The sequence below is a fragment of the Cricetulus griseus genome, chromosome 7 (assembly GCF_003668045.3).
Source record: "Cricetulus griseus strain 17A/GY chromosome 7, alternate assembly CriGri-PICRH-1.0, whole genome shotgun sequence".
In the NCBI taxonomy this organism is placed as follows: Eukaryota; Metazoa; Chordata; class Mammalia; order Rodentia; family Cricetidae; genus Cricetulus; species Cricetulus griseus.
Genome location: NC_048600.1, coordinates 133,212,161 through 133,240,054, shown reverse-complemented (window position 1 = coordinate 133,240,054; position 27,894 = coordinate 133,212,161). Strand labels below are relative to the sequence as shown.

Sequence of the window (27,894 nt, the reverse complement as noted above, 5' to 3'; positions counted from 1 at the left end):
GGACCTCGCACTGGTCCTTCCCCACACACGCCATCTAGCTCCTCCCCCAGACTACCCCAGGCCTCTTGTAATTGGGGCAGAATTCCATACAACTGGTTGTGGGGAGGGTTGAACACTCCAGTGAGGGTCCCATGACCCTTCCCACGCCGTCCTTCTGTGAGAGAAGGTAGACAGTCAATAGACCCAGTTATCTTTTGAGGCAGAACTCCTGATGATGGTGGTTATTGGGTTTGTAGGATAGTCCAAACCTTTACAGAGGAGACTGGGGAGAAATAACACCCTTCGTCCTTCTATAATTGTCTCTGAGAAGCAACATTTTTCTCTCTCTTCATTTTATTTTAACCCAATAATAGACATGATGGGCACATAATTGATATACGATCACAAAAATATTATACATGAAAGTTAAATTTTGAATATGCTGGTGGTATAGCTCAGTTGTAACCCATTTAGCTGGCACACGCAAGTCACCAAGAAAACATGGTAATTGCGTATGCTTGGATTGGCATCTCACACCATGTTTTTGAAGAATATTTCCTAGGTTTCTGCACCTGCCTGATCACCAGGCAGGCACTAAAATCACAGGTGGTGCGGGTATGCCGGACTGGGAATTCGAGGTCAGGGTGCCGAGTGAGGAGCTGCTAATTGGCCCCTTCCGGTTATTCATAGACTATTTGACATGCAGAGTGGAGAAAAATTGGAGTAGCCACTGAAGCACCTGCACCTGGCACTTCACAGTTCCGGTTCAGCTGCGGGGACCGCAGGCACACAGACAGCAGGGGGCGCTGTAGTACAGAGAGAGCCGCCGGCTGGGGACAGAAGAGAATGGCTGCTGTTCCAAGTCCTTCCAGCACTGGGGCCAGGTCCGCCTCTGGAAAGCCACTGACGCACTTTGTTTTCTCCTTTGTAAAGAATAGAATCCACGGATGAGAGCCTGCTGAGTTGTGTGTATATGTGTCTCCTAGCAATGACGCTTGAATGTGAAGGCAATATTCCTTTTGGTGGTGACAACAGAGTAGTGCACAGGGGAGTGTCCCCACAGTCTCCTGAGATGGAGTGGCTTGAGACCACAAGGAAAAAGGAATTAAAGCGCCAAGCGTGTGTGGCACAGGTGTTATCTATAACGGAGGACAGAAATACCCCTAAATGCTGGTGAGCTGACAGACTACTCCAAGTGAAAGCAGTTACCTGAGGATAAGCCCACACCTCAGAGTCAGAAGTCATTTAATGACAGTTAACTCTTCCAGTTGCCTCAAAGAACCAGAGCTGATATATGCTCAACCAGACCACAGCTTGGCCTGGTCCCATAAAATGCAGGTCCCTGCACACATGTGATATAATAGTCTACTTTGAGAAGCTATGGGTGGTGCCTTTTAACTTGTAGAAATTAGTCACCACTTACCAGCTGGGCGGTGTGGCACACACCTTTAATTCCAGCACTCAGGAGGCAGAGGAGGTGGATCTCTGTGAGTTCGAGACCAGCCTGGTCTACAAGCTAGTTCCAGGACAGCCTCCAAAGCCACAGGGAAACCAAAAAACAAAAGAAAAGAAAAAAAACCCACTTATCATTCCAAGCCTTGTGGTTGATGCGTGACAGATGAGAGTAGCTACAAAGTCATCTTTGCATCTACATTTGAACTCAGAATGGACTCACTCCGGGCAAGGCACTGCTTCACACAATACGTAGCAACTGAGGCCACAGTTGAGACATTCTTGGGGGGGGCAGCCAGAGGAGGAGCCAGGTGTCTAAAAGGGTCTGGTGGGATCTGAGAGGGTAGAACCAGTGAACAGAGGGTGGAACAGTTTCTAGAAATGCCCGGGATTCCTCCTGGTTGGCAGGAAGGGCTGCTCCTCTTGGTGTGTTGTAGGAATTGTGTTAGGAAGCAAGCAGGGACTGACAGTTCAGTGACCTCGGTACAGAGGAGAGAGTTCCCTCAAGAACATGGGGACCCAGCATCAGGGCCTCAGCTCTGGTTCACAGGTGCCCACAAGTTGGGATTCCCCTCTCCATCCCACCCTGAAGACACTGAAGGTCAAAGTGCAAAAGCTTTAGTATCCCTGAGGGCAGGGTCAGCAGAGGGAGCTTCCTTAGGTAAGGACATTTGATGTCCTTCTTTCTCTGCCCCGTCACCCACCTGCCTCTCCATCCTTCTCTTTGCTTGCCCACTTGTTAATCTGGGAAAAACCTGGGTAGCTTTTCCCAGCTGTATCTCCTTACATAAGCCTCTCTCCCAGGTCCTGCACTGCTCAAACCGAAAGAGCTTAGATTTGGGAAGGTTCAAGTTTAGGAAGTTCTTTGTTCATGAGTCCTTTTATAATCTAATTATGTAATAAGAGGGAAGGGTACAAGAGCCAGCAGGAGCAAAATGACTTATAGCCTTGGGTGACCCTTGGTTGAGGGGGACCCTGCAGGTTTCATATGGGGAAGAGAACCCTGCAAAGAGGTAAGAATGAAAACCCGGTGCAGACTGACTTTGTCAACCTGGACCCGACCTCCAGAAGTCTAATAACAGGAGGTTTAGTCCCAGTGTATTTAAGTCAAGCATAATTTGGAAAAGTTTCCTGGTGTAATACAATCCTCATTCCACAAGGAAGTATAATTTCATTGGAGCTCAACCCAGGGTACGTGTCATTTCTAGCAAGAGGATGGATTCTAGAGAAAAACTATCTGTGTTAGCTTAAGGGCCTAAGGAAGGGTCTGGGCTGGGCTGGGTCATACAGATAGCATAGAGGCCATTTGGGCTGTCAGACACCTCCGGTCCTGGTTATGGGACCTAACAGCTAAACAGATTAACAGGCTGTTAATCACTCCTAACTCTCAGCTTTCTGGTTGGAAGCTTGTTTTTCATCTTTCCCACTGGAGAGACATCCTGTGTGCTTAACATTTCTGGTTTCTCTGGAGATCTGTGGGCACAAAGACCTTCATGCTGAGTTCCCAACACTTGGTGTCCATCCTAAGGGCCTTTGCCCTGCCTCTGCCTAATGTCACTTCCAAAGGCTCCAGGGCTGGCTAAGCTCCTGGTCCAGTGCATATCTGCCTTAGCTAAGAACAGGGGACCACCCACAGACCAGGGAACCTTGGGAGATGAAGGCAGCACAGGTGACCAGGAAATAGAGGCTGAATGAAGGCCCATCCTTGAACTTGTATTTCCTTTTTCTGTTTTTTAGATTTATTTTTTTTATTTTTTTTATTATGCATACAGTATTCTACCTGCATGTCTGCCTGCAGGCCAGAAACGGGCACCAGGTCTCATAACAGATGGCTGTGAGCCACCATGTGGTTGCTGGGAATTGAACTCAGGACCCCTGGAAGAGCAGTCGGTGCTCTTAACCTCTGAGCCATCTCTCCAGCCCCTTTTTTTTTTTTTTTTTTTTTTTTTTTTTTAAGATTTATTTATCACATATACAGTATTCTGCCTATGTGCCAGAAGAGGGCACCAGATTGAATTGTAGATGGCTGTCAGCCACCATATGGTTGCTAGGAACTGAACTCAGGACCCCTGGAAGAGCAATCAGAGCTCTTAACCTCTCAGCCATCTCTCCAGCCCCCTTTTTCTGTTTTTTATTTTGTTGTTTGTTGTTGTTTTTAAGGGGTTGTTGTTGCTTTGAGAGAGGGTCTCACTATGCAACCCTGGATTAGGCTTCAAACTCTGCCTACCTCTGAGTACTGATTGGTGGGTACCATACTCAGCTCTAATTTTGTATTTCCAACACACACACACACACACACACACACACACACACTCACACACACAAACACAATTCAGCTTGGTGAGTAAAGGGTACCCAGGATTCTGTTCCCTGCGTGGGTTGGCCTCCTGAAGTATGTCATATCTAGGACAAGCCTGGATGCTGGCTGGGACCCATATCCCACCCCACATTATCCTTTTCAAGACCCTGAGCTCAAAGGTAGGAACCTTAGCTTGTCTCAACATGTCCCTGGAGGTACTCTCCCTTTCCCTGAAGTCCTATTGTCCCGAACTCTGAAGGGCAGCTCTGATCAGCTTGGCCTACACCTGGCTGGTGTATTTCCTTGTGAGCCTGGATTCCAGTTTCAAGTTGTTTTGTTAAGGGCTCTTTCTATGTCTTTCGAGCAGGAAAATCAAGTAAATAAAAACTTCCCCCTACAGAGCCCCAAAAGAAGGAATTTGAAGGGGAGGCTTAGAAGCTTCTGGAAGGATTTTGTCCAGCTCCAGCTATAGCTCCTCCGTGCATTCACCTGTTCAGAAGGGGTCACACCTCTACATACACACCACACCCAGAAGTTCCAGTGACCCTGGGGGTCTCTGAGACACAGACTCTGCCTGCTTGTTTGCCTACCTGCTGTACACCATCACCCCCTTCTCTGTCCTGTCTTCTGGTAGCCCTTGCCTTTGTTCACACGTGCACATTTACAGGGGTGCACAGTGACTTGCCTCTCTCCAGGGCAGCCCTAGGCTTGTCAGGGCACATCCTGCCCTCCACAGAACCCTCAACCATGGAAGCCAGGATAGGACATTATGCCTGGTTAGCGCACTAGTGAAGACTCTACTACACATCCTGCAGCCAGCCTGAGCCAGCTCTGCACTGACCTGCAAGGGACCTCTCAGACCTGCTCCCCTTGCAGGGGACATATTCAGACACTGGGCATATATGAGCTTATATGAGACCCCAAAGTCCACCCCCACAGTGACACACTCCTCCAACAAGGCCACACCCCCCATTCCCTTTGGGGGCCATTTTTTTCTTTCAAACAGAAGGCTATGCATGTTAATGTATGAAGAAGGCCCACGAGAAGAGGAACACACTTCTGGTCATGTTCAGTTTAAAGTCATCCATCCCCTATCCAAAAGGAAAGACGGGCACGCTCTGTTCAGGGTTATGAGCCATGTTTACCCCGGGATGCCTGAAAGAATAAAACAGGTGCCCATGGGTGCACAGCACACACCGGAAGCACGGGGGAGTACGGTGAGTCTGAGCTGACCTCGTGGGCTCACAGTGATGACTGTGCTGACTAGGCTCCCAAGCCTGCCCTGGATGGACAAAATGCTAAGTACAGACAATGGAAATGGCATGTTGCTGAGCTGATCTAGTTCTTGGTCGACCGAGATCTCGCAGAGAGTAGGTGTCATGAATGACTCTGTAAGGTCCTAGGCACCACTCATCTGCCTAGTTGGCATGGAGATAGACGGGAAAGGCTGGCACACAAAGTGCGTATGTCCACTCTACTCCCCTCAGGCATAACAGGACAAAGAATATCTGACACACTGCAAATCGGCCCAGGTTTGCTCATGTCTTTTACTTTGGCCATAGTGGAGGCAAGCTGTACAATGGTCTATTAGAAACTTAATGATAGATTTATGTTCCCAGATCCTCAGAATATTTCTCCTAGAAGATGAAAACTGTCATTTGTGAAAGAAGGGTATACTGGTTGGCTTATGTCAACTCGTCACAAACCTAGATACATCTGGAAAGGAGGAATTAAAAAAAAATGTATGCTTGCCTGTATGTCTGCCTGTACACTACATGTGTGGCCATGGAAGGCAGAAGAGGGCATCAGATCCCCTGGAGCTGGAGTCACAATCAGTTGAGCCCCGGGTGGGTGCTGGGAACTACCCAGGGCCTCTATAGTAACAGCAGGTGCTCTTAACTGGGAACTAAACCCAGGGCCTCTATAATAACAGCAAGTGCTCTTAACTGGGAACTAAACCCAGGGCCTTTATAGTAACAGCAGGTGCTCTTAGCTGGGAACTAAACCCAGGGCCTCTATAATAACAGCAGGTGCTCTTAGCTGCTGAGCCATCTCTTTGGCACCTAAAGAAGAAATCTTTTCTCATTTTTTAATTTCATTTTACATCCCAACCACAGCTCTCCCTGCCACACCCACCCTCTCACCTCCCCCACAGCCCACCCCCAGTCCACTTCTGCTCACGGGTAAGGGCTCCCATGAGGAGTCAACAGTCTGGCACAATAGGTTGGGGCCGAACCGGGCCCCTCTCCTGTGCATTAAGGCTGAGCATGGCATCCCACTATAGGGAGTGGGCTCCAACAAGCTAGCTCATGTACCAGGTTTATATTGTAGTTCAGGGGCCCTGTAGCTAGTCCAAGCTTCAAAACTGTCTCCCACATACGGAGGGCCTAGTTTGGTCCCCTGGAGTCTCCACAGTTGTGGGTCTAGAGTCCATGAGTTTCCGTGAACTTGGTTCAGCTGTCTCTGTAGATTTCTCCATCATGATCTTGACCTCACTTGCTCATATATTCCTTCCCTCTCTTCGACTGGATTCCCAGAGACTGGTCTGGTTCTTGGTTGTGGATTTCTGCATCCATCAATTATTGGATGAAGGCTCTATGATAGCTGGGGTATTCACCAATCTGATACGGGGTGGGCCAGCTCAGGCATCGCCTCCACTATTATCAGGCGTCTTAGCTGGGGTCTTCCTTGTGGGTCTTGGGAGTTACCCTAGGAGCAGGCTTCTCTCTGGCCCACAATGGCTCTCTCTGTCAAGATTATCTCTCCATTGCTCATCCTCTGCATCTGCCCCCACCTGGGCTATCTTGTTCCCTCCTGTTCTCCCCCTTACCACCCCTACCCCCAGTTTGCCCTGGTAGATCTAATCAAATTTCCCTTAAAGAAGAAATCTTAATTGAGAAAATGCCTTTATCAGATTGGCCTGTGGGCAAATCTGTGGGATGTTGTCTTGTTTAATGATTAATGATGAATGTGGGAAGGCCTAGTCCATAGTGAGCAGGGTCACCCCTCAGCAGGTGGTCCTGGGTTGTATACACAAACACGTTGGGGTGGCACACACCTTCAATCTCAGCAGTGGTGAGGCAGAGGCAGGTGTATCTCTGTGAGTTCTAGACCAGCCTGATCTACAAAGAGTTCCAAGGCAGCTAGAGCTGTATGGAAGGACCCTGTCTCCCCCACCCCCCAAAAAACAAGCAGCAGGTTGAGCAAGCCATGAGGGTAAGCCAGAAAGCTTACTCTGTGGCCTCTGCTGATTTCTGCTTCCAGTTTCCAGCCCTGACTTCCTTTTATGATGGACTTTCCTCCTCAAGTTACCTTAGGTCATAGTGTTCATCACAGCAACAGAAAGTTAACCGGAACAAGTGGGCTTTTTGTCTCAGAAATCCTCAGGGTTGCCCATTCACTGGTCCCAATCCATATGTTTTCTTTTGGAATACAATTTTCCCAGATAGAAGAAGAATCTTTTTTTTTTTAATTTTATTTTATTTTATTAGTTCTAGTTAGGGAACAAGCTTATTTCAAGTCCCTTCTCCCTCTCCCTCCCCTCACCCCCAAACTTTCTCCCCCACCCCGAAGAAGAATCTTTATTGCTTGAGAATACAGAATAGTCGCCCTGGAACTTTTTTGGTTTTGTTTTTCAAGATAGTGCTTCTCTGTTTAACAGCCCTGGCCGTCCTGGACCTTGCTCTGTAGACCAGGATGGCCCCCAACTCACAGAGAGTTGCCTGCCTCTGGCTCCCAAATGCTGAGACTAAAGGCATGTACCACCACCACCAGGGAACCCTAGAACTTTTTTTTTATCAGAGACAGTATAATTATGGCTATATGCAGGCTATGGCTATTTGCCAAGGATGTGTTCTCACAGGTGGAACCTGTGTGCTGCCTCTGCCCACCCCTCATACTTTCTGCCAGTAAGCTCATTTTAAATAATCACTTCTTTTCCTTGTTGTAATATCCTCAATATGTTGTCCAAAGTATTATAAAAATACACAAATATATTCCAAGTGGTGTTTCTCCTGGGAGATGTGTAAATGACATCTACCCTCTCTTCCTTAGGTTCCAATTAAGAGACCAAAGGAAAATTCCACCACAGATTCACCTTGGGGAACCAATGAGTGTGTGGGACTTACATAGAGTATGGGTAAGGGGTAACTGACAGACGTGTGGGTGACCATGCTAAGAAGTAGCTACACTGGAAAGTTTTCACCTAACATGGACAATGGCTTTCCCATAGCCTTCTAGATGAAGTCCCCTCCTTCTAGTCTAGGAATAGCTGTTTTGACGATGACAGTGGCTTGGCACCAAGGATAATGCCTTGCAAAATAGCCCAAGATAAGAACTAAAATTTTAGGGCAGGAGTCAGCATGCTTTTTTTTTTAAGAGCCAGAGAGTAAATCATTGAGACTTTACAGGTCATAATGTCTCTGCCGTAATTTACTAACACGATTGTTGGCAACATGAAAACAGCTGTAGTCATATAAACAAATGGGCATAACTGTGTTCCGGTAAAACTTAATTTACAATCCAGATGTGGTGGCACACGCCTTTCTGAGGGTCACTCAGTCTCAGTGTGGACCCTGGTTACAAGGAGGGAAAGGCAGCTTGTGGGAAGCCTGACCGTACCTGCTGCTTGGGGCTGTCCCTTGGGTGGTCTGTGCATCCAAACCTTCTGCTTGGTGCAGCTGCCTTGTGCCTTGCCATGACTCCCCTGGAAAGAAACATCCCTTCTGTTGTAATTTAAGACAAGCAGCGCTCGAGAGAAAGATACCATGAGACAGGCAGGGTTTTTATTAGAGAAAGAGATCATAAAAGGGGGAAAGGGAGCGGGAGACCGGCCTCTGGGGACAGGAGCATCAGGAGAAGGGGGGGAGGGGAATAGACAGAGGGAGAGAAAGAAAGAGAGAAGGATGGGAGGTGGGCAGGGCTCTTTTAAAAGGGAACACAGTGAATGTGCACAGGTGGTGCTCTTAGTGGCTGCAGCTGAGGGTGAATCCTGTCAGAACCCCAAGGACAGGCCAGCACAGACGCCTGGATACTAACACCTTCCATGAACCTTATCACACAAGATCCAGAGGGCTTGGCATGCCTTAGACAACTTCCTAGATGGAAAATTAGTATGGACATTTCTGTTTGTTTGTTTTTGTCTTTCTTAAAGGCACGGGCCACCACTGCCCTTGGTTAGGATGGACATTTAATCCTCTGTTTCTCAAAACTTCCCTCAAGGGTCCACCCATCTTCCCTGAGAAGGGGAGTACCACCTCAGAGGGCTGAATTTGCCTCAGTGTGGTCACCAAGGGCTGAGTTTCGGGGGCAGGTGGGGTCACCCAGGAGAAGCAAGTAGAGGTGACAGACTTCAGGAATGCTCGGGGAAGGGTTAGGTGGAAGTAAACTTGCTACCTGACCTAGCCCAGGAATCAGATTACTGACCTTGTTCATTGGATGCCTGTTCCTCTCCCAGGAGCACACACAGAGTAAATCCAGGGTGCTGGATTGCCTCCAGAGAACTGTCAGTGCTGAGTGGTTAGCCACTACCGTGTCTATGGGCACAGCCATACTGGTCCTTCAGAAAGGCTTCTCGTTCACTATAACTGTTGTCGGCCTTCTATCCACAGTAAGCAAATCAGGAAACCAAAATGTCCGTTCTCCTAGATCAGAAGTTTGGCCAGCGGTACAAGTTTGCCTAGCATCCTCAGGCCTCTGACTTTCCTATAGCACATCTGTGTGAGCTCCTCTCACAGGTGTCTGTGTGTACACACAGTTTCTCACTTCTTCTTGAAACTCCAACAGGCAGCCGGTTGGCATATTTGGGGAGTGAGAGGCCTACCCACGGAGGAAGTGAGTCATGCCATCCTGGCCAGGCCGGTCGGCTCCTAGCCCCACCTCTGCCCCGCCTGCCAGCCCAGCCATAAAAGCTGAGCCCATCTCTTGCTTCAGGGATACACTGGTATTGGCAGCATGAAGCTGAGTTTCAGTGGCCTGAGGGCCCTGGTGACAGGGGCGGGGAAAGGTGAGTGTGAGCAGGTTGGGGAGACGGCAATGGGGAGAGGAAGGGAGTCAGCCTCAACACAGAATAGGGGCCCAGGGTGACTTTGTCACAGGTCAGACCTCCATAGTCTGATTCATACTGACTAGGACTGACCTGTTTATGTCACCTGACTGGAGACCCACCAAGACAGAATGACAACCCCATCCTGGCCATCACAATACCCATGACGGGTGGACCTAGTTTGGCTGCAGGATTTCTCCTAGATTCAGACTGGGCAGATAGGCAGCCTTCCCCGGAGCTTACCAGGAACCAGCTGTCCTCTGGGGTCTTTGCTCCCACCCATGATCCTGATCCCAGCCAAGCCTACAGGGCTCTTATCCCGTCATATTCCTGCTTTATAGGGATTGGGCGTGACACTGTGAAAGCCCTGCATGCCTCAGGAGCCAAAGTGGTGGCCGTGACACGCACCAATGCAGACCTGGTCAGCCTCGCCAAAGAGGTGAGGCACACAGCCCTGCCATGGCTGGGACCTCAGGGGTACATCAGAAGCTGGCTGGGACAAAGCCTCACTCAGGCCACCAAACAATGTCTCTCACAGTGTCCGGGGATAGAGCCTGTGTGCGTGGACCTGGGTGACTGGGAGGCCACCGAGAAGGCACTGCGCAATATTGGCCCCGTGGACCTGCTGGTGAACAATGCAGGGGTGGCCCTGGTGCAGCCTTTCATAGAGTCTACCAAGGAGGTGTTTGACAGGTGGGCGCTTGGGGAGCATGGGCAGGCTGGGGAGGGTCGCTGAACACTGGTGGCGCCATTGTCCCTCTCCTGCCAGGTCCTTCAATGTGAATGTGCGCTCTGTGTTGCAAGTGTCCCAGGTGAGATGGGGGGAGGACTGTGCCCAGGGAGGGACACCTGGGGAGGGTGGGATGGCACAGGGCACAGTGAGCTACCCCTAACTCTGGGCTTCCAGGTGGTAGCCAAGGGCATGATTAGCCGTGGAGTGGCAGGATCCATTGTCAATATCTCCAGCATGGTGGCCTATGTCACCTTCCCTGGCCTGACCACATACAGTGAGTGCAACCTTCATTGTGGGGGGGAGGAGGTTCTGGGTGCCTCTCCCAGAAGGAGGACTGAATAATTGGGGGGTCCTCAGCACTCCCTACCCCCCCACAGGCTCCACAAAAGGTGCACTAACCATGCTGACCAAAGCCATGGCCATGGAACTGGGGCCACACAAGGTAGGCACGGGGGCCTGGGCCCACACCTGAGGGACAGATGATGGGCACCTGGGGCAGGGCTGAGGGTTGAGGGGGAGGCTTGGGCATGCTCTCAGCTCATCAGGCTTGTCCCGGGCTAAGTCCTGAGCTGTGTGGGTAGGGCTAGTTGACTGGCTGTGCCACCCACCTGCTGTGGCTTCTGGCCCCAGATCCGGGTGAACTCTGTAAACCCTACTGTGGTGCTGACTGACATGGGCAAGAAAGTCTCTGCAGACCCGAACTTTGCCAAGAAGCTCAAGGAGCGCCACCCACTGAGGAAGTTTGCAGGTCAGCTGGGGCTGTGGGTGAGGGACTCCGTGAAGGGCACAGCAGCCCAGCAGGCAGAAGCCCTGACTGCTCTGCTGCCCCGCAGAGGTGGAGGACGTTGTCAACAGCATCCTTTTCCTGCTCAGCGACAGCAGCGCCTCGACCACTGGCTCCAGCATCCTGGTGGACGCTGGTTACCTGGCCTCCTAGACCGCCAGACGCAGTGGACCCCTGGAGGCCTCCCTGGCCCCACCCTCGAGCCAAACTTCCTCTGACCTCATGACTTGCTCCCTATGCCACAGCCCCGCCCTGACATAGCTCCCCATATTATTCTCTGATCCCACACTCTGGACCTTGGGGTTCTTGTTCTCCTTATCCACTTTGCTGGTCTCATTTTCCTAAATAAATAGACCGACACATTCCCAAACCATTGCACAGGACTCCTTGGGGGTAGCCTGCTGCAAGGCTGGATACTGGATCAGGCCCTGCTGCAGGCTAGTCACCTCAAAGCCTGGTGTCTCCTGAAACCTACTGTGCCTTGTGACCAGTGTGACCAAAGGGTGCTCTCCTGGAAAGACGGGATCTGTGTTGTCACACCCCTCCTCTTAGGGCCCTTGCCCTTCCATTACTGGTGCCTCTTTGTGTTCTGACCCCAACCCAGCAATTGGGGGAAGGGGAGGGGGGATGTCCTGGACCAGATCACTCCTAACCCTGTGGACTCTGTGCAAAAGGAGAGGAACTGTTGAGTGGGAATTGGAGTCTCTCTGTCTTCTCTGGAACCCACTTCCCTAGCCTGGCCCATTCATAAGAGCACACTAACAAGGCTGCCCAAATTGAAGCTCTCACAGCTAGCTAGCTGGTCTGTCACCCTGGCCAGCACCCGCATAAGAGCCCTGCAAACACGGCTCCTCAGAGTGTCTCAGGGGCCCTGGCAGGTTCTCCTGTGCTTGCTTGCATTGGGTAGCTCAGTCGGTAGAACATGAGATGCTTTATAAAATACTTTATTTAATATGCATTGGTATAAGGCTACTAGGTCCCCTGGAACTAACTGGAGTTACAGACAGGTGTGAGCTGCCATGTGGGTGCTGGGAATAGAACCCAGGTCCTCTGGAAGAGCAGCCAGTGCTCTTAACCACTGAGCCATCTCTCCAGCCCCCAATTTTGAGACCCTTAATCTCAGGGTCGTGGTTTCGAGCCCCACATTGTGCACCAATTGAAAGGTTTTTTTTTTGTTTGTTTGTTTGTTTTTGCCAGACCCAAGATAAATAATAATAGGTATTTATTAGGGGAGGACTCACACAGATAAGAGTAAATAACTGCTGGGGCCTTGCTGCTCCACAAGACGCAGTCTCTGCTCCTCCAATGCTCTCTGCAACCCAAGTGATCCGAGAGCCCGCTGCCTCTATCTCATCAGTGGGTCACATCTGCACCTGAAACCACGCCACAGGGTGTGGCCACTGCTACAAGTTTACTGGCAAGGCAAAATGCCACTACAGCCCACGGCATCTGGTTGGTTGTTGGGCTTGAAGTGACCAACCACTTGAACTGGCACAGGGTCCAGCTCAGGTCAGGTGGCAGAGCAGAGGAGGGTGGGCTCCGGACAGACCTTCTAAAGAGTATGGGACAGTTTTCTGAGAGTCCCTCTCTCCAGAGAGCAAGGCCTGAGCCCGTGTGCACCCAGAACAATGAATGAGACCTGTGCACATCCTGGATACTGAAGCTGCTAATGAGCTTTAAGCAGCCATATCTAGGTGTTGGGCAGGCTGAGTGCTGTCTCTCTCTTGGCAGAGTTCACAGAATGAATGGACTTACAGTGGTGGTGGTCAGGTCGAAGATGGGGGCGGGGAGACACTTGGCTATGTGGCCTCTGGGCTGCTTTTCTTTCCTTTAAATTAAAAAATTACTATTATTTTATGTGTATGTATTTTGCCTTCGGGTATGTCTGTGCACCATGTGCATGGCCACGGAGGTCAGAAGAGGGCACGGGTTCCTCTAAAACGGCCATGTGGGTCCTGGAAATCACACTGGAGTCCTCTGGAAGAGCATCCAGAGGTCTCAACCAGTGAGCCCCCTGCCGCGGATTATCAGAACTGAGTCAGCCCATGCATGCACCTCTTTGGGCTAGAAAGCCCAAGTGACAAAGGGCCCTACAATCACCAGATCCCTGCTACTGGCCAGAGAGAGTGGGGTCCTCAGAGCAGTGGCTTTAGTGTTCCTTACCATGACCCTAACAACAAAATGTTTTTACAGGGAGACACAGTGTACTCCTGGACATTCATTAATCTGTAACTGACAGGAAAGCAAAAAATGTTGGTCTGGCCAGTTCTCATGTACATCCCGAAACACAACCCTGGCTCTTCTTTTCCTGCTCACTTTCTATAAAGGGCTGGTGACCTGATGCAAGCTGAGTGAGGTGACCTTGGGCTTCAGATCCCTCTGACGCTACTATGGGGCTTTATTGGTAACAGTGTCCCGACCCACTCCCAGGCCTCCTGGGGAAAGAGTACATAAAAAGAGCCTCTCAGGTTCACGAATATCCGTGAAATGCCTGGCAAAACTGGTATATTTGTTTCTCATGGAAATTTTCTTGGCAGTGAAAACCACGTTGACCAGGGCTCACTAAGCAGATTGCTGGCTCTGAAGATGGATCAGCCTGGTGCAGTTTGAGAAGCTGAGTCTCTCCGTTAACACAGCCCTGCCCCGGTCACGCCCACTGCAGTTCAGCCAATCAACCCGACAGAAGGAGCTATTATTTTAATATCCTCGCCCTTTTCAAGACGCAGCCCACGCGATTGGCTCTCCTCGCCCCGCCCTCGGTTCCGGAACTCCAAGTCCATCTTGCCCCGGCCGGATCTGGCTGGGCCACCATGGACCTGGGGCTTGCAGGTCGGCGGGCGCTGGTCACCGGCGCAGGCAAAGGTCTGGCGGCAGGAGAGGGGCGCTGGCGGGTCGGGCTGGTTTGAAGAGGGGGACCCCACACTAACCCTGTTCGCCTCAGGCATCGGGCGCAGCACTGTGCTGGCGTTGCAGGCGGCTGGTGCTCGCGTTGTGGCCGTGAGCCGGACACAAGCGGACCTTGACAGCCTGGCTAGCGAGGTGAGGAGATGGTCCTGAGTGAGACGCTGCGCCCCTTGACGCCCCTCACCCGAGCATGCTTTTCACTGCAGGCTCGCCCCGCGCCTGGCGCTGCGCGTTGGGGGTGGGGACCCTCTGCACTCCTCCCTAGGTCCGAGGCCTGTGCAAATGGTCGAGGGTCCATCAAGACATGATCCTGGCTTCCTGAGTTTGGAAGAAACTGAAATGTCCGCTGGGAGAGCAGTCCTAGGTCCAAGAGTGCTGAGCGGAAAGGAAGTGAGATGCCGGGAGGCGGGGCTGTGTCTTTCGGTTCTAGGCTCCGCCTCACAATTTGCAGGAACCCCTGACCCTTCCAGTTGAAAGTCCCCTTCCAGGTCCAACCCTCCCGGACCAGCTACCTTTCCTCGGGAGGAAAAGGCCAACGGCACCACCTTCTTGGGACACAGTTGCTAATCGATTTGCTTTGCCCCAATATACAGTGTCCTGGCGTGGAGACGGTGTGTGTGGACCTGGCAGACTGGGAGACCACAGAGAAGGCCTTAAGCAGTGTGGGACCGGTGGACCTGCTGGTGAACAATGCCGCCGTGGCTCTGTTGCAGCCCTTCCTGGAGGTCACCAAGGAGGCCTGTGACACGTAAGCCAGCCGGTGGTGACTGGAGGAACCATCCGGTGCAGCAGCCCCAGTCCTGCCCCTGACCAGGCTGTCCCTTCTTTGCTAGGTCCTTCAACGTGAATCTTCGGGCTGTCATCCAGGTGTCTCAGGTGAGCTGCCCTACCTGGCTGAAGGAAGAACTCTGAAGAGGGGTGCTAGTTCTGCTTCATATCCCTCAAAATTTCAGATTGTGGCCAGGGGCATGATAGCTCGGGGAGTTCCAGGGGCCATTGTGAATGTCTCCAGCCAGGCCTCCCAGCGTGCACTGACCAACCACAGTGTCTACTGTGAGTAATTCCAGCTGTGCCTGATCCCCACCCGACGCCACTGCTGGGCCAGCCCTTGGCCTCTATAACAATCTTCCTTACAGGTTCCACGAAGGGTGCTCTGGACATGCTGACCAAGATGATGGCCCTAGAGTTGGGGCCCCACAAGGTGTGTGGGGCTGGATGAAGCACAGTCAGCCCTAATGCCCAGGAGTCCTCCCACATTGTTTACCATGCTGGCCTCTTTGCAGATCCGTGTGAATGCCGTAAACCCCACAGTAGTGATGACACCAATGGGCCGGACCAACTGGGGTGACCCCCACAAGGCCAAGGTCATGCTGGATCGCATCCCACTCGGCAAGTTTGCCGGTAAGTTAGGCAGGAGTCCAGACTCCAGGAGTCCAGGCTGGAACCATACCGGCAGGCCTAGAGCTTGCCTGGGCCTGGGGGTTGGTTGGGGCTGGAAGGACAAGGGAAGCCTCCTCCATCTTTGCTTTTGGCCTCCACCTGCCTCCAGAGGTGGAGAACGTGGTGGACGCCATCCTCTTCCTGCTGAGCAACAGAAGCAGCCTGACCACCGGATGCACTTTGCCGGTGGATGGGGGCTTCCTGGCTACCTGAGCCCCCCACACCATTACTCTGCTCAGCCATACGCTCAGACATTGCTCCCCCATCCCTCCAATAAACATCTGTGCAACCTGTGTGCCGACTCTCAGACAGGCAGAGGTCTTCATGCCATCTGTGATCCAAAGCAGGTATAGTCTGGTTCCCACACAGATTTCAGGTCTGGCCAGCTCCCTGGCTTGGGGTGGAAGATAGGACCTTCCAGAAGGCTGGATCCTCAAGAGTTTGGTCAGTTTGCCTAAAGATAGGCTGCTCAGAGGTTTCTGGAGCGGAGCTGTGCAATGTTGGTAAGCACCAAACAAACAGCTCTGTGACTCTGATCTGTTACCAGTCACTGAGTAGCTAGCACACTGCAAGAGGCGGCAGACAGGACTAATCCGCCAATGAGCCAAACAACTTCTTTTATTGTTTCTAAAACTTGAACATTCCTGCAACTTATTGTATTGTTTACAACATAATGAGAGAGTCCTGTATTTGATTTGCAGTGTCTCGCTTCCAAAGGCCCAGGCCACTGTTAAATCGAGCCCTAGCCTGTGCAGTTTGCCACATTCCCTGGTATGCAACTTGCAGGAGAACTGACTTCAAGCTATACACTTGATAACATTTGTTGTGGAGCTGGGGGGGGGGCATGGAGGTGAGGCGGCCCATAGTAGCACCCCACGACACACAATAACACGAGGTACAAAGGACAGCAACATACATTAAGTAATTAGGAAATGATGAGTTTGCTGGTTTTGTGCTCAACACAACTAATTGTAAGTTTATGTGACTTAATTATTAATAAGAGCTGTTTAACAACTGGTTGGCAAAACTTCCTGAAAAAAAAAAAAAAAAAAGTAACAACCAGCTCTCTGAGTCAGAATGAACACTGGGAGGAGAATATGTCCCTGCAGGGCATCCTCTGGTCTCTTGTCTGTTCCAGGGAAATGCTTTCAGCCTCCGGATGAAGCCTGAGTTCTGGACCATAGCTTTGGGCCCTCTTGGGCTGCCTCCCTCCACTTTGGTAACCTGTTGGCATCTCCTGCCAGCAGAGATGAGTCAACTTGGATTCCAGAGTCCAGGCTTCATCCTCTTTACAGACTGTTCCCCTCAGCTCAGTTGAGAGCTGCTGGAGCATGTCCCTCAGGTCCCCAGCAGGTTTGCACACAGAGGTCATCTTGTAAACAGTTACGTGTGTCTACCTCTCCTTCGATCTGTGTGGTGTCCTCTCCCTCACCTAAGATGTGTTAAGCTTGGAGTTTCCTTTGGAAATATAGTGCAGCTAGGAATGCCAGACTCTTCTGACCCTGCCGTGCCCGCCTCCCCCCATCCCTGGGGGCGGCTAGAGCAAGTACCAGGGTGGAAAGCAGGACAGACGGTGAGACGGAGGAGGTGGTGAATGTTTATTGTATAAAATAAGAAGGGGCCGCCCTTTCCTGGGACATGATGAACAAAACCCACCCCCACCCATTCCTCCAGGGAAGCCCATCCTGGGGCCTCTCTGGACCCACCCCTGCAGCCCTGAGGGAGACCCTGCTCCCTCCTGGCCGCCCACAGGAACCAGGGAAGGCTGGAGCTCTATCCCAGAAAAAGGAGGCATAGGGGACAGGACCCCACCGCCCCAGCCCTGCCCCCATGCGTTCCCTGCCCACCCACATCACTCCCCACAGCAGACTCAGGGACAGCTCAACACGAGGGCACACTTGAGCCAGGCTCTTCAGCCGGGCTGGTCAGGCGGGGCTCTAGAAGACAGTGCACTTCTTGCCTGGCTTTTTCACTGGAGGTGGGCAGAGCACTGCCCGGATTGCCTCATCAAACACTGTCTTCAGACCTCTCTGGGTCAGAGCTGAGCACTCCAGGTACTTGACAGAACCTGGCAATGTTGAGGGAAGGACAGACAGCAAGAAAGGGACAGCAGAGGGGGGTGGTTGTAGACGGGGGAGCAGCACAGGGCAAGTCCCTCAAAACCCATTCCCAACCTGTGGCCCATGCTACTCACCAATCTCTCGGGCCATAGCCAGACCCTGCGGATAGGTGATGGGTGCCAGCTTCTTGTCCCGAAGCCGTTCAATGGTGTCCTTGTCATCACGGAGGTCCAGCTTGGTGCCCACCAGAAGTATGGGTGTGTGGGGGCAGTGGTGCCGCACCTCTGGGTACCACTGTGGGGACAGAGGCTCTGACCCCAAAGGCTTCAGAGACCCTTATGCCTGGGGACAGGGCCCCTAGTCTGCCCAAAGTGGCTTTTTCTCTGATACATGTGGCTCTGCCGGCTTCACAGGGTGACTAGGAGTTTGTCGGGTTTGGTAGTGAACAAAGACACCCATCCAGAGAGGCCTGAGACTGCTCGGTCAGGTAGACAGTTGTGAGCTGTTCTCCCTGGACACCCTGACACCTTCAGTGCCTCCCTCAGCAGAAAAGGTCACTGGCAGAGACCCCCAGCTCAGTGGGGATGTGCCTTCTGCTAGGAACTCTAGGCCCACCCTACCTTGGCGCGGACGTTCTCAAAGGAGGCCGGGCTCACCAGGGAGAAGCAGATCAGAAAGACATCCTTCAGAGGAAGGGAACAGATGGTACTGACCAAAGGGTGTCCAAGCAGTCTGTGTCTCCTCCCCACACAGGAACCACCCAACTCCTAGAGCTGGCCCTCTTGCCACCTACGGTTTGAGGATAGGAGAGTGGCCGTAGCCTATCGTAGTCTTCCTGGCCAGCAGTATCCCACAGCCCCAAGTTGACTGGCTTCCCATCCACCATCACGTTGGCTGAGTAGTTGTCGAAACTGCAGAGTGGAAAGGCTAGGCTGAGCAGGGATACCAGGCCCCTGGAGCCCAGCCAGCGGGCTTCAATTCTGAATCCCACACAACCCAAACTCTGGCCAGCGCCTCAGCCTCACCATGAAAACCCAGTACCAGGGTCGCTGGAACAAGACCTTAGAGGCTAAAGGAGGTCCCAGACACGTGTGACTGGCCTCTAGCGGCCAGCTCCAGCCATCTCCCACTCCCGTGCACTCACACTGTGGGGATATACTCTCCCGGGAAGGCGTTGGTCGTGTAGCTGATCAGCAAGCACGTCTTCCCCACGGCACTGTGGAAAGAGGTTCAGCCCACGTGGCTCCAGGGCCGAGCCTCCGCCCCTTTCCTCCCCGCAAGGGCAGCCAGCTCCCGCAGAGCAGGAGGTTAGTTTGGGTGGCTGGGGTGGGGTGGGCAGGTCGTGGCCCAGCAGATCTGCAGCCACCTGGGGCTGAAAGAGACTGACCAGAGCAGGCTAGCCTCTGAGGGAGCACAGTAGTGGGCGCGGTTGCAAGGGCTCACAATCCTGGATAGGGCACGCCGCAACGCACAGGGGCGTCAGAGCTCCCAGCACCTTGGGTGGCTGGCGCGAGGGTGGAGCCACCCAGGAATCAGCGCAGGTGAGGCCGGGCCCCACCCACTGTGAGCACCGGGGTGGAGGCCGGGCTGCATCAGGTGCGCCCGGGCTAGGGGAAGGTGGACAGCTTGAGCTTGACCCCACCCCATCGGCCCCTGGACGCACGCGGCCAGGCTATGGTGGGGGCGCGGCGGAGCCGCCTCGCCGGGACCTCGCGTCTGTCTGCCCCGCCCCGCCCCGCCTCACCTCCCCGTAGCCTCCGACTAGCCCCTCCGCCCCTGCGGCTCGGGACAGCGCACTCACCATCGCCGACCACCACACACTTGATGGCCTGCATGGGCGGGGCCGGGCGGCGGGGGCGCGGCCGCGAGCGAGCTGCGGAGAAATGCCCGGCGCCGCAGCGGCCGCGGACCGAACGCCGAGCGAGCGGCCGGAGACAGCCGAGCGCCGCCGAGTGCCGGGTGCGAAGACAGCCGAGTATGCGCAGGCGGGGCGGGGCAAGGGGCGAGCTGCGGTGGGGGCGGAGCCCTAGCCAGTCCTTGAACCCCGAAGGCTTAGACTGAGGGTCCACACCCAGGAACGAGGATGTGGTGCAGCGCAGCCCTGGTTGGTGATGCCACCGAGATGGATGCACAGGGCGGACGAGCCCAATGCTCCCCAGGGACTCCAGCCCACCCTGCAGCCTGGAAACCCTCGTGTCTGCAGACCCAGTACAGAGGCGGCCTTCCCAGTTGCCTGGTAGCAATGGGGCAACCCAGTACCACCCCCAGAGGTCCATTCACGCGGCTGGGGCAGCGGGTGCAGCAGAAAGGAAGTGGACAAGCATCTTGTATCACCAAGTATAAAAGTCCTGTATTTCCACCCTGCCACTGGGGCATCTGTTCCCTCCTACAGCAGTACTGTTCTGGTTTGTTGTTCCGGGATTGGGTCTTCTGACAGCGTTTCTGTGCACTTCGTCTCGCCTATATTAGTGGTGACCTTCGGGTGAACTACCCTTGGATGGGCAGGTGTGCCGGTGAGCACCAATGTTGGCAGAACCCCACCCTGACACTGCAGCTGACGCTTTTGAACCCCAGGCCTGCCTTTGAAAATGAGATATGGCATTTCTACACTCGCAGGGAGCTCCGGGCCTCCCTGCGTCCATTCATTTAGGCGGACTCAAGGCTCTCAGAGGAGACCCCTGAACGTAAGCCAGGACAGCATTTTGCAGGAAGCTTGCCCTCTGGGCCTCTTCATCCCGGATGCGTGAGATCTCTGCTTCTTTGAGTCTTAGCTTTTCTCGGAGAGAAGCGTTCTCACTCTCTCTGTCCAGCAGCGCCTCCCGGTGTTCATTCCCGATCACTGCAAGGGAGAGGCTCAATGAGGAGGGTGCCTTTCCGTGTGTCCCAATGGCTTTCACCCCAGCATGGTCCAAAGAGTGAGTTCCAGGACGGCCGGGGTTATACAGAGAAACCCTGCCTGGGGGATGTGGTAAGGAAGGGGCACATCTCTAGGGGAGACCCCCACCCCCACCCCCACCCCAGGGCCAAGCTCAGGTGTCTGGGTGATAACCTTTCAGCTGCCGCTCCAGGGCTGCCACCTTCTCCTTCAGCACCTCCTGGGCCACCAGGTCAGCCTGCATACGGCCCATCTGTTCCTGCAGCTCAACTCTCACCCTGGTCACCTCAGCCACTTTTTCTTGGTCCTTGTTGCTCAGCTCCTGGGATGGGGTGGGGGAAGGTGAAACCACAGCCTGGAAGTGAAACCCCTCGTCTGTGCTCCTTGGTGCCTGCCACGATACCTGTTGCAGCTCTTCCAGGCGCCTCTGCTGGCCCTCCATCTGCAGGTTCAGCTGGCTGGCCCGGGCCTGGGACTCAGCCACCATCTGCTTTTGCTGCAGGCAAGTACCCTGAGCCTCATCCCTTGCCTGTGCCAACAGCCGAATCTTCTCTTCTAGATGAGCAAGGCGGTGTTGCTGTGGGCAGGGGAATGGCTGCTTCACATGAAGGGCTCCCAGTCTGAGCTCAAGACTGGAGAGACAGACAGTCTGCAAGTGGACTAACCACCCCTCTGCAGAGACCGAGCAGAGGGCTTCATGGCGTCACACAAGTTATCTCTTGCTGGGCTCTCCTCCTGCGTCTCAAGCCAGCTCTATCACCTCTAGCCTTCCTCGTGCCCATGCAGCCTAGGAAGCACCATAGCCCTGCTGGCTCCTGGGATCTCTGAACTCCAGTCCTGAGGCCCATAGCCCTGGTCTTGCCCCACTCAACCACACTCCTTTGCAAGGTGCAACAATTGGGCCCTACATACTTGTGGCCAAAGCTCACCTCCTCCAAGCGGGCCTGGTTCCTGGCTTTGATGAGCTCCTCCTCAGCTTGGCCTCGCTCACTGAGCAGTGCTGCCTTCATGCGGCTCAGCTCCTGCACAGCAGATGGCCACCACTAGCCCACTTGCAAACACACTGGCCCCCTTGGCCCAGGGCTCCTTCCAGGCCGCTGAGCAGCCAGGCTGGGAAAACTTTTCCATAAATGTCCTTGGAACCACACAGCTGTTTCCTTGCTCCCTGAGCAGGGCTTTTTACTGCCAAAGAGGCCTAAATGTCATTTCTAGGGATGGGTGTCTTTCAGGGATGGGTGGATCCCCACAGTGAGACCTAATGAGGCTGAAATTTAGGGGTGCTCCAGGATCCTGAGGCCATAAATGTCACCCTGCAGTCTAACCAGGGCCTGTGTAGTCTCACCTCTTCCAAGGACAGCCGCAGAGCCTCTAGTCTCTGTATTCTCTCCTGCATGGCTCTCTCACTCTCCTCCAGGTGACGGGTCATGTGATCCACCTGTCCAAAAGAGGGGGGTCAGGGCCAGCAAACACGGGCTCCCCTAGCCCTTGCCCCATGGGATCCCTACCCTGGAAAGCAGGTGATCATTTGGCAAAGGCCTGACTTGAGTGTCCTGGTGGGCACCCAGGACAGAGGCTCTGAGCAGAAGAACACACAGTGAGGGAGTCCATAGCTGCCTGAACCATGGATACTGTTGCCTGAAACTCTGGCACTATCAACTCAAGGTTCACCGACCAGGGGCATGCATTAGGAATATTGCACCACACAGGGCGGGTCTATAGGCCCCGAGTGGAGACAGGAGAGCCAGGGGTATTCATAAGACAGCACCTCCTTGGAGTGCAGCTTTTCCAAGTCTTCCATATTCTGTTTGGCTCTCCTCTTCTCTACATCCAAGCGCTCTGGAAGCCCAGTGGGGAAGAACATGGTGAGGCTTCTCTGGGGGTTGCTTTGCCCCTGGAGCTCCGTGTGCCCTTAGTGCCAAGCCCATCCATGCCTACCCTCAGCCTGAATAGCACGGATCTTCAACTCGGCAGATGTGTTAGTCAGCTCCTGCCTGGTCAGAAACAGCTGCTCCTGCTGAGACTTTACCTTCCGTTCCAACTCTTCCACCTGGGAAGCAGGCAACACTAGAGGAAGCCTCACCCAACCCTGCTACACTACCCTGGGCTCTTCAGGTGGCTGGCTCTATCCCCCTTTGGCCATACCCTCTCAAACCCACACCCTTCATACCTGGCTTCTAAGCAGCAGGTTCTTCTCATTGGCGGCAGACAGGTCTCTGAGGAGCTTAGATTCCCGATCTGCAGCTTCCTGAGTAAGAAGGGCAAGGTGACAGACACTTCCAGTTGGGCTGTTGCCATGCTGCCATCCACCTACTAGTCCACACAGCTCAGCTCCTACCTGCTGCTCCAGCTTGCGCTCCTTCTCCTGTCTCTGTGACAGGCTCTGCCGTTCCTGTTCCGCTGTGGTCAGCAGTTCCCCTAGGTCCTGGGCTTTCTGTTCTGACAGAGCCAGAGCAGCCTCTGTCATCTGCAGCCTACAAAGAGGAAGACCGGCCCAAGTCCAGCTCCATCAAGAATCTCATCTGCTTGGCAAACATCTGTTCTCACTCCTACCAAGCCTCTCCTCAAACCCCAAGAAGCACTTGTCCCCTCCTCTGCCTTGTGGGCACGGCTATAAGTCTCTAAGGTGTTTGAAAGTTCCTCTCCTCTGCCTTACTTGGCTTTGAGGGCATTGATGATGGACTGTCTCTCGTTGAGGGCTTCCTGAAGCTGCCCAACTCGTGCTGCTGACGCCCTGCGGACAGAGAGGTGGTTCTGGGAAGTCCAACCCCCAGAGCTGCTGGCTTCTCCCAGCTTTGGCAGCAGCTGTTAGTCTCTGCACATTTATGTCTATAACACCCTCACTCTGTCAGGTACAGGGCTAAGCACTCCACATCTGCCACTACTGCCAGCCCACCTGCTTGGAAGCAATGATCTTGTTTTCAGTCTCATAACAGCCAGGGCTCAGGTTAGATCATACTCAAATCAGAAGCTAGGCACTGGGAAGCAGGTACCCCTAGTTAAGCTATGGTCCTACTTCTTGCATCCCCAGGGCTCACTCACCTGCCGTTTCTGGCTATTTCTTCTCGTTGCTTATCAATGGTCTCCATCAAATCCAGAAACTGGAGACAAAGTCAGTCAAAGCACCGTTAGAAGCGGAGCCTACCCTGGTCAGGGACAGTACAGACTCCCATCAACAGAGTCAGGCTGCAGAGCACTCAACTGTCTCATTCAAAAGGAGGGTGGACTGACAGAGAGAGGCCTGGAGGCTAGGGCTCCCTGTCTGCTCTCAGTTCTGAGGTGAAATCAGTCAGCGTACAGGAAGTGGGGCCAGGAGGCCACTTTAGCCCTGGGTTGCCTTGGCTCAGAGGCCTGGTAGGAAGGAGGATAGAAGGGGCAAGGCAGCTAAACTGGGCTAATGAGGGCACTGTGTTCACCTGCTTGGACTTCTCTTCCTGGAGGTGCTGAACCTCCTTGCTAAGGATGTTGGTGCGGGCTTGGTTCTCCCAAAACGCAGTGAGCCGGTCCTGGTTGTGGTCCATGGCTTGTTCTGTCAGAAAAGGCCATGTGATCCACTGGGCTGGACATTAGGGGCAATGGCTAACTCAGTCCTGTGCTGCGTCTGGAAGTTGGTCATCTGGAAGCCCACCCTACAGAAGGCAACATCTCCACCACAAATCAGACATCCCCATCCAGTGCACCCGGGGGAAGCATTTCAGTGGAGGACAGGACTGGGTGATGCAGGAACCTTGAAACAGGAGGCCTTTGTACATTCGGGGAAGCTGCTCTGCTACCCCAAAAGTTGGCACTTCCTGGAGCATCTGGCTTCCCCAACAAAGGTCAAGGGGTATATGGCTTTAAGAGATGGGTGCTATCTTTTCAAAGACTGACAGCATTATAAGCCAGTTGTGGTACTTTGAGCCAGTGATCCCTGAAATTAGGCACCTGAGGCAGGGGGATTATGAGGTCAAAGCCAGGGGCTGGAGAGATGGCTCAGTGGTTAAGAGCACTGGCTGCTCTTCCAGAGGACCCAGGTTTAATTCCCACATGGCAGCTCACAACTGTCTGTAACTCCAGTTCCAGGGGATCTGACACCCTCTCTCTCTCTCTCTCTCTCTCTCTCTTCTCTCTCTCTCTCTCTCTCTCTCACACACACACACACACACACACACACACACACACACACACACACAGGCAAAACATCAATTGCATACAAAATACAAATAAACGAGGTCAAAGCCAGCCTGGGCTACATAGCAAGACCATCTTTCACACACACAAGTAAGATCAAACAAAACAATTATAAGGACGATACCCACACAGATATAGGGCTGGGAACAAAAAGACTAGAGATGACAGGAGTCAAGCACAGCCAGCAGCAGGTAACGACTCTGCACCAGGGAATACGGCAAAGTCTGGGTCCAGGACTCCAGTCCTGAAAGCTCAGACTTGGGTGGATGATACCAGGTGACAAACTACTGAGCCCAAGGCCAAGTTATCATTTATAAGGACTCAGGGTTCACAGGCAGATGGAAGTGGGTTTGACATAAGTCAGCGCCAACCTGGTACCCCCACGCATGCGCATCCATCTACACACACAGCACAGACACAAACTCAGGGGTAGCTGGGGGAAGATACCAAGAAGGCTCCCTGGCTGAGGCTCAGGCCACCAATGGCTGTCAGAGCAAAGGCTTTAAGCCACAAGGTTTTAGCTTCTTGCCTATGAAACCAGCACCCCCTGACTACATAGGTGAACTTATGAGAGGTGCCGGTCTTCTGCTACTTCCCCCTTGACCTAGGCTAGCTACTCGTATCCTGGGCCTCCATGTCTTGAGCCTTGAGCCTCACCCTTCTGTGGTGGATGGGCGTTTGTTAGAGGGCTTACCCCAACTTGTAAGAAGCTAGCAGCCCCAAGCACTCATACCCACAGCTCTCAGGATGTCGCCAGGGATGTTGTTCCCAGCCAGGTCCAGCCTCCTCAGGGTTCTGTTGCTGGGGAGACAGTTCACCAGGGCCCGGCCCCCCAGGAGGCCAATGTTATTCCAGCGCAGGTCTAGAAGGAAACCTTCTGTCACTTGGTTGGATGGGAGGTACTGGCCCAGCCCAGGATACCTCCTCTGGAACTTTAATGTCTATGGCTGCCAATATAGCCAGGAGCCCAGGCCAGGGAAAAGGTGCAACTTAATACAACCCAATGTGCCCGGGTCTCATGGGGGTATAGCAAAGTCCAGGAGGCCTCACCCAGGTGCCGGAGGGTGGTGTTGCCCTTCAGGGCCAGGGCCAGTTCCTCGGCTCCCTTGTGACTGATTTGGTTGTTTCGGAGGTCCAGCTGGCGCAGGGTGCTATTGGCTGCTAGGCCCCCACAGAAAGAGGCAAAGGCATCTTCCCACATGCCTAGGTTGTTCCACTCTAGGGTGAGGCTACAGGAGGATGGACACAGGTTCTTGGCTCAACAGAACACATGGGGCCCAGGGTGTGCAGAAGGCCAGAGCTAACCAGCTCACCACCCACCAGTGGGTGAAAGAAGGAACATGGGTAGGTGGAGGACAGTGAGCTGGTTGCAGGATTGTATCCTCTGGGGCCAACCCTAGGCCACACACAGAGAGGAAGGCGTGAGGTACAGGTGAGGCCTGGATGTAGTCCTACCTCTGAATGGACTTGCTCTGTCGAAGGAGCTTTCCTAGAGCCTCGGCTCCTGTAGCTCGGAGGTTGTTGCCCTAGAAAAGGAACATCCTGACCAGTCAGTCACTCTTGTCACCCTGGTTCTGGATACCACATCTGTGCCCCACAGACTCAGGCATCGCAAAAGGCTATGAGACAGCTCTGGACAAAGGCATGGCTGCCAGATCCTAGTTTTTCTGACAGTAGCAGCATTATGGAGCTCAGTCCCTTGGAGTTTATGTGACACTGTTGAGATCAGGGCATGTAGGGCAGGCTGAAGACAACCCTCTGCCTTTAAAACACTCCCTCATTATTGGGAACTTTTTTTCCCCTCCAAGACAGGGTTTCTCTGTGACTTTGGAAGCTGTCCTGGAACTCGCTCTGTAGACCAGGCTGGTCTCAAACTCAGAGAGATCCACCTGCCTCTGACTCCTGAGTGCTGGGATTAAAGGCGTGCGCCACCACTGGCCGGTATTGGGACTCTTACAGACGGTCTCTCTAGCAACTGTCAAGACCCCGGGTCCCTGAGTCTGTCTCTTTCCACTGCCCAGGGTACAGGCCTGCTCACCTTTAGATCCAGACGCTGCACAGTGGTGTTGGCACATAGCCCTTGGAACAGCAGTGTGGACCCTGTGTAAAGGCAGCGGGAGGAGAGGGCTGCTACCCAGACACAGAAGCGGGACACCTGTCTTAGTGGTGCCATTGTTTAGTGGGAATGAGTTTCCCCACTTGCTGTAAGGTTAGACACATCTGAGCTTGCCAGGCCTGACCTTTCTTGAGCCAGCATGGGGGACCTGTGGAAGCTGGAGGCATTAAGGCTTCTCTATTTTAGTGACATTGGCCTCTACTCCCAGGTTTTGGAAAAGAACGCTAAAGTGCACAAAGAGAGGAGAAAACAAAGGGGGTCGGGGTAGGGGACACACTGACTTCCCTGCTTACGGCTCCCCAGGCCAAACACAACCAGGACACCCGCCCTTAGTCCAGCCTGGAGGCAAAGGGCTTGAACCCTCACTCAGAAGTTTCAGGTGCTGTTCTGAGGCCACCAGCCTCACCTTCCTCACTCAGCATGCAGTCGCTGAGGACAAGCTCCTTCAACAGCTTCTCGTCATGCAGCAGCTTGCCAAGGGCCCTGCAGGTGTCCAGCGTCAGGCTCTGAGTAGCCAGGTCCAGTCGGCCCCGTGGAAGCTGTTGCAGTTGCTGCAGGACAGCCTCCTGGGGTTCGGCCCCACTCTCCTCGCACAGGAGGCTGTAGGAGCGCCGCAACTCCTCCATGTCCCCGAATGCTGACAGGGCCTTGCAAGCATGCCCCTAAAAACAGGCTGCACGTAAGCTTGCTAGGCCAATGGCTGGGAGTCCCTTTCCCTAGCGAATATACACGGGGACGTTGGGCTGGCCCTATAAGGGAGGCAGGCCTAGGAATGTGGAATAGAAAGGAGGTCGAAACGGCTCCAAGAAGGGGTTCGGCGATAGGGAGAGCCGGAGCGCAGAGCACTGGCCTAGGAGAGCAGGTAGGCGCGTTGCACGTACCCTGGTCTGGCCCTGCGGCCCCTAGCCCGCCCTCGCGACGTGGCCTCGGGTCGCTGATGCTGTGCTGTGCTGTGCTGTGGACGCGGTCCCTCGCGCCTCAGTATCCAGGAAGAGCGTGGAGCTCCGGGAAGGAAGATAGGAACTACAACTCCCATGAGGCA

General features: G+C 53.6%; 4 protein-coding genes and 1 long non-coding RNA gene across 6 annotated transcripts; 2 read left to right on the top strand and 3 right to left on the bottom strand.

The window, feature by feature from the left end:
* Positions 1–326: 326 nt before the first annotated feature.
* Positions 327–9,569, bottom strand: LOC103163233. The gene is made up of 3 exons (XR_003487093.2): positions 9,155–9,569; positions 8,351–8,435; positions 327–902 (listed from the first exon to the last, which is right to left on the bottom strand). It is a non-coding gene; the product is annotated as an uncharacterized LOC103163233 (long non-coding RNA).
* Positions 9,570–9,572: 3 nt separating this feature from the next.
* Positions 9,573–11,666, top strand: LOC100770118 (carbonyl reductase [NADPH] 2). Its single transcript, XM_027425356.2, has 8 exons — positions 9,573–9,734; positions 10,115–10,212; positions 10,312–10,466; positions 10,543–10,585; positions 10,681–10,780; positions 10,884–10,948; positions 11,137–11,254; positions 11,340–11,666. Exons 1-8 carry the CDS (start codon positions 9,683–9,685, stop codon positions 11,441–11,443), a joined length of 735 nt encoding a protein of 244 aa, XP_027281157.1. The 5' UTR covers positions 9,573–9,682; the 3' UTR covers positions 11,444–11,666.
* A 2,347-nt stretch (positions 11,667–14,013) lies between these two features.
* On the top strand, positions 14,014–15,941 carry Dcxr (dicarbonyl and L-xylulose reductase). The gene is made up of 8 exons (XM_027425364.2): positions 14,014–14,152; positions 14,232–14,329; positions 14,788–14,942; positions 15,028–15,070; positions 15,148–15,247; positions 15,331–15,395; positions 15,478–15,595; positions 15,744–15,941. Exons 1-8 carry the CDS (start codon positions 14,101–14,103, stop codon positions 15,845–15,847), a joined length of 735 nt encoding a protein of 244 aa, XP_027281165.1. The 5' UTR covers positions 14,014–14,100; the 3' UTR covers positions 15,848–15,941.
* A 1,282-nt stretch (positions 15,942–17,223) lies between these two features.
* Rac3 (Rac family small GTPase 3) lies at positions 17,224–19,997 on the bottom strand. Its single transcript, XM_027425363.2, has 6 exons — positions 19,496–19,997; positions 18,839–18,911; positions 18,488–18,605; positions 18,315–18,377; positions 17,829–17,988; positions 17,224–17,702 (listed from the first exon to the last, which is right to left on the bottom strand). Exons 1-6 carry the CDS (start codon positions 19,968–19,970, stop codon positions 17,572–17,574), a joined length of 1,020 nt encoding a protein of 339 aa, XP_027281164.1. The 5' UTR covers positions 19,971–19,997; the 3' UTR covers positions 17,224–17,571.
* Positions 19,998–20,022: 25 nt separating this feature from the next.
* On the bottom strand, positions 20,023–27,883 carry Lrrc45 (leucine rich repeat containing 45). Of its 2 annotated transcripts, XM_027425357.2 has the most exons (18): positions 27,734–27,882; positions 27,259–27,514; positions 26,775–26,836; positions 26,192–26,262; positions 25,787–25,965; positions 25,470–25,598; positions 23,983–24,095; positions 23,609–23,667; positions 23,223–23,300; positions 22,905–23,040; positions 22,737–22,814; positions 22,505–22,616; positions 22,335–22,405; positions 21,912–22,004; positions 21,499–21,591; positions 20,973–21,146; positions 20,744–20,891; positions 20,023–20,533 (listed from the first exon to the last, which is right to left on the bottom strand). In XM_027425357.2, exons 2-18 carry the CDS (start codon positions 27,476–27,478, stop codon positions 20,337–20,339), a joined length of 2,013 nt encoding a protein of 670 aa, XP_027281158.1. In that variant the 5' UTR covers positions 27,479–27,514; positions 27,734–27,882; the 3' UTR covers positions 20,023–20,336. The 2 variants fall into 2 exon arrangements, with proteins under 2 accessions (XP_027281158.1, XP_035304170.1); XM_035448279.1 differs by lacking the exon at positions 23,223–23,300 and having other exon boundaries at positions 27,734–27,883.
* Positions 27,884–27,894: the final 11 nt, after the last annotated feature.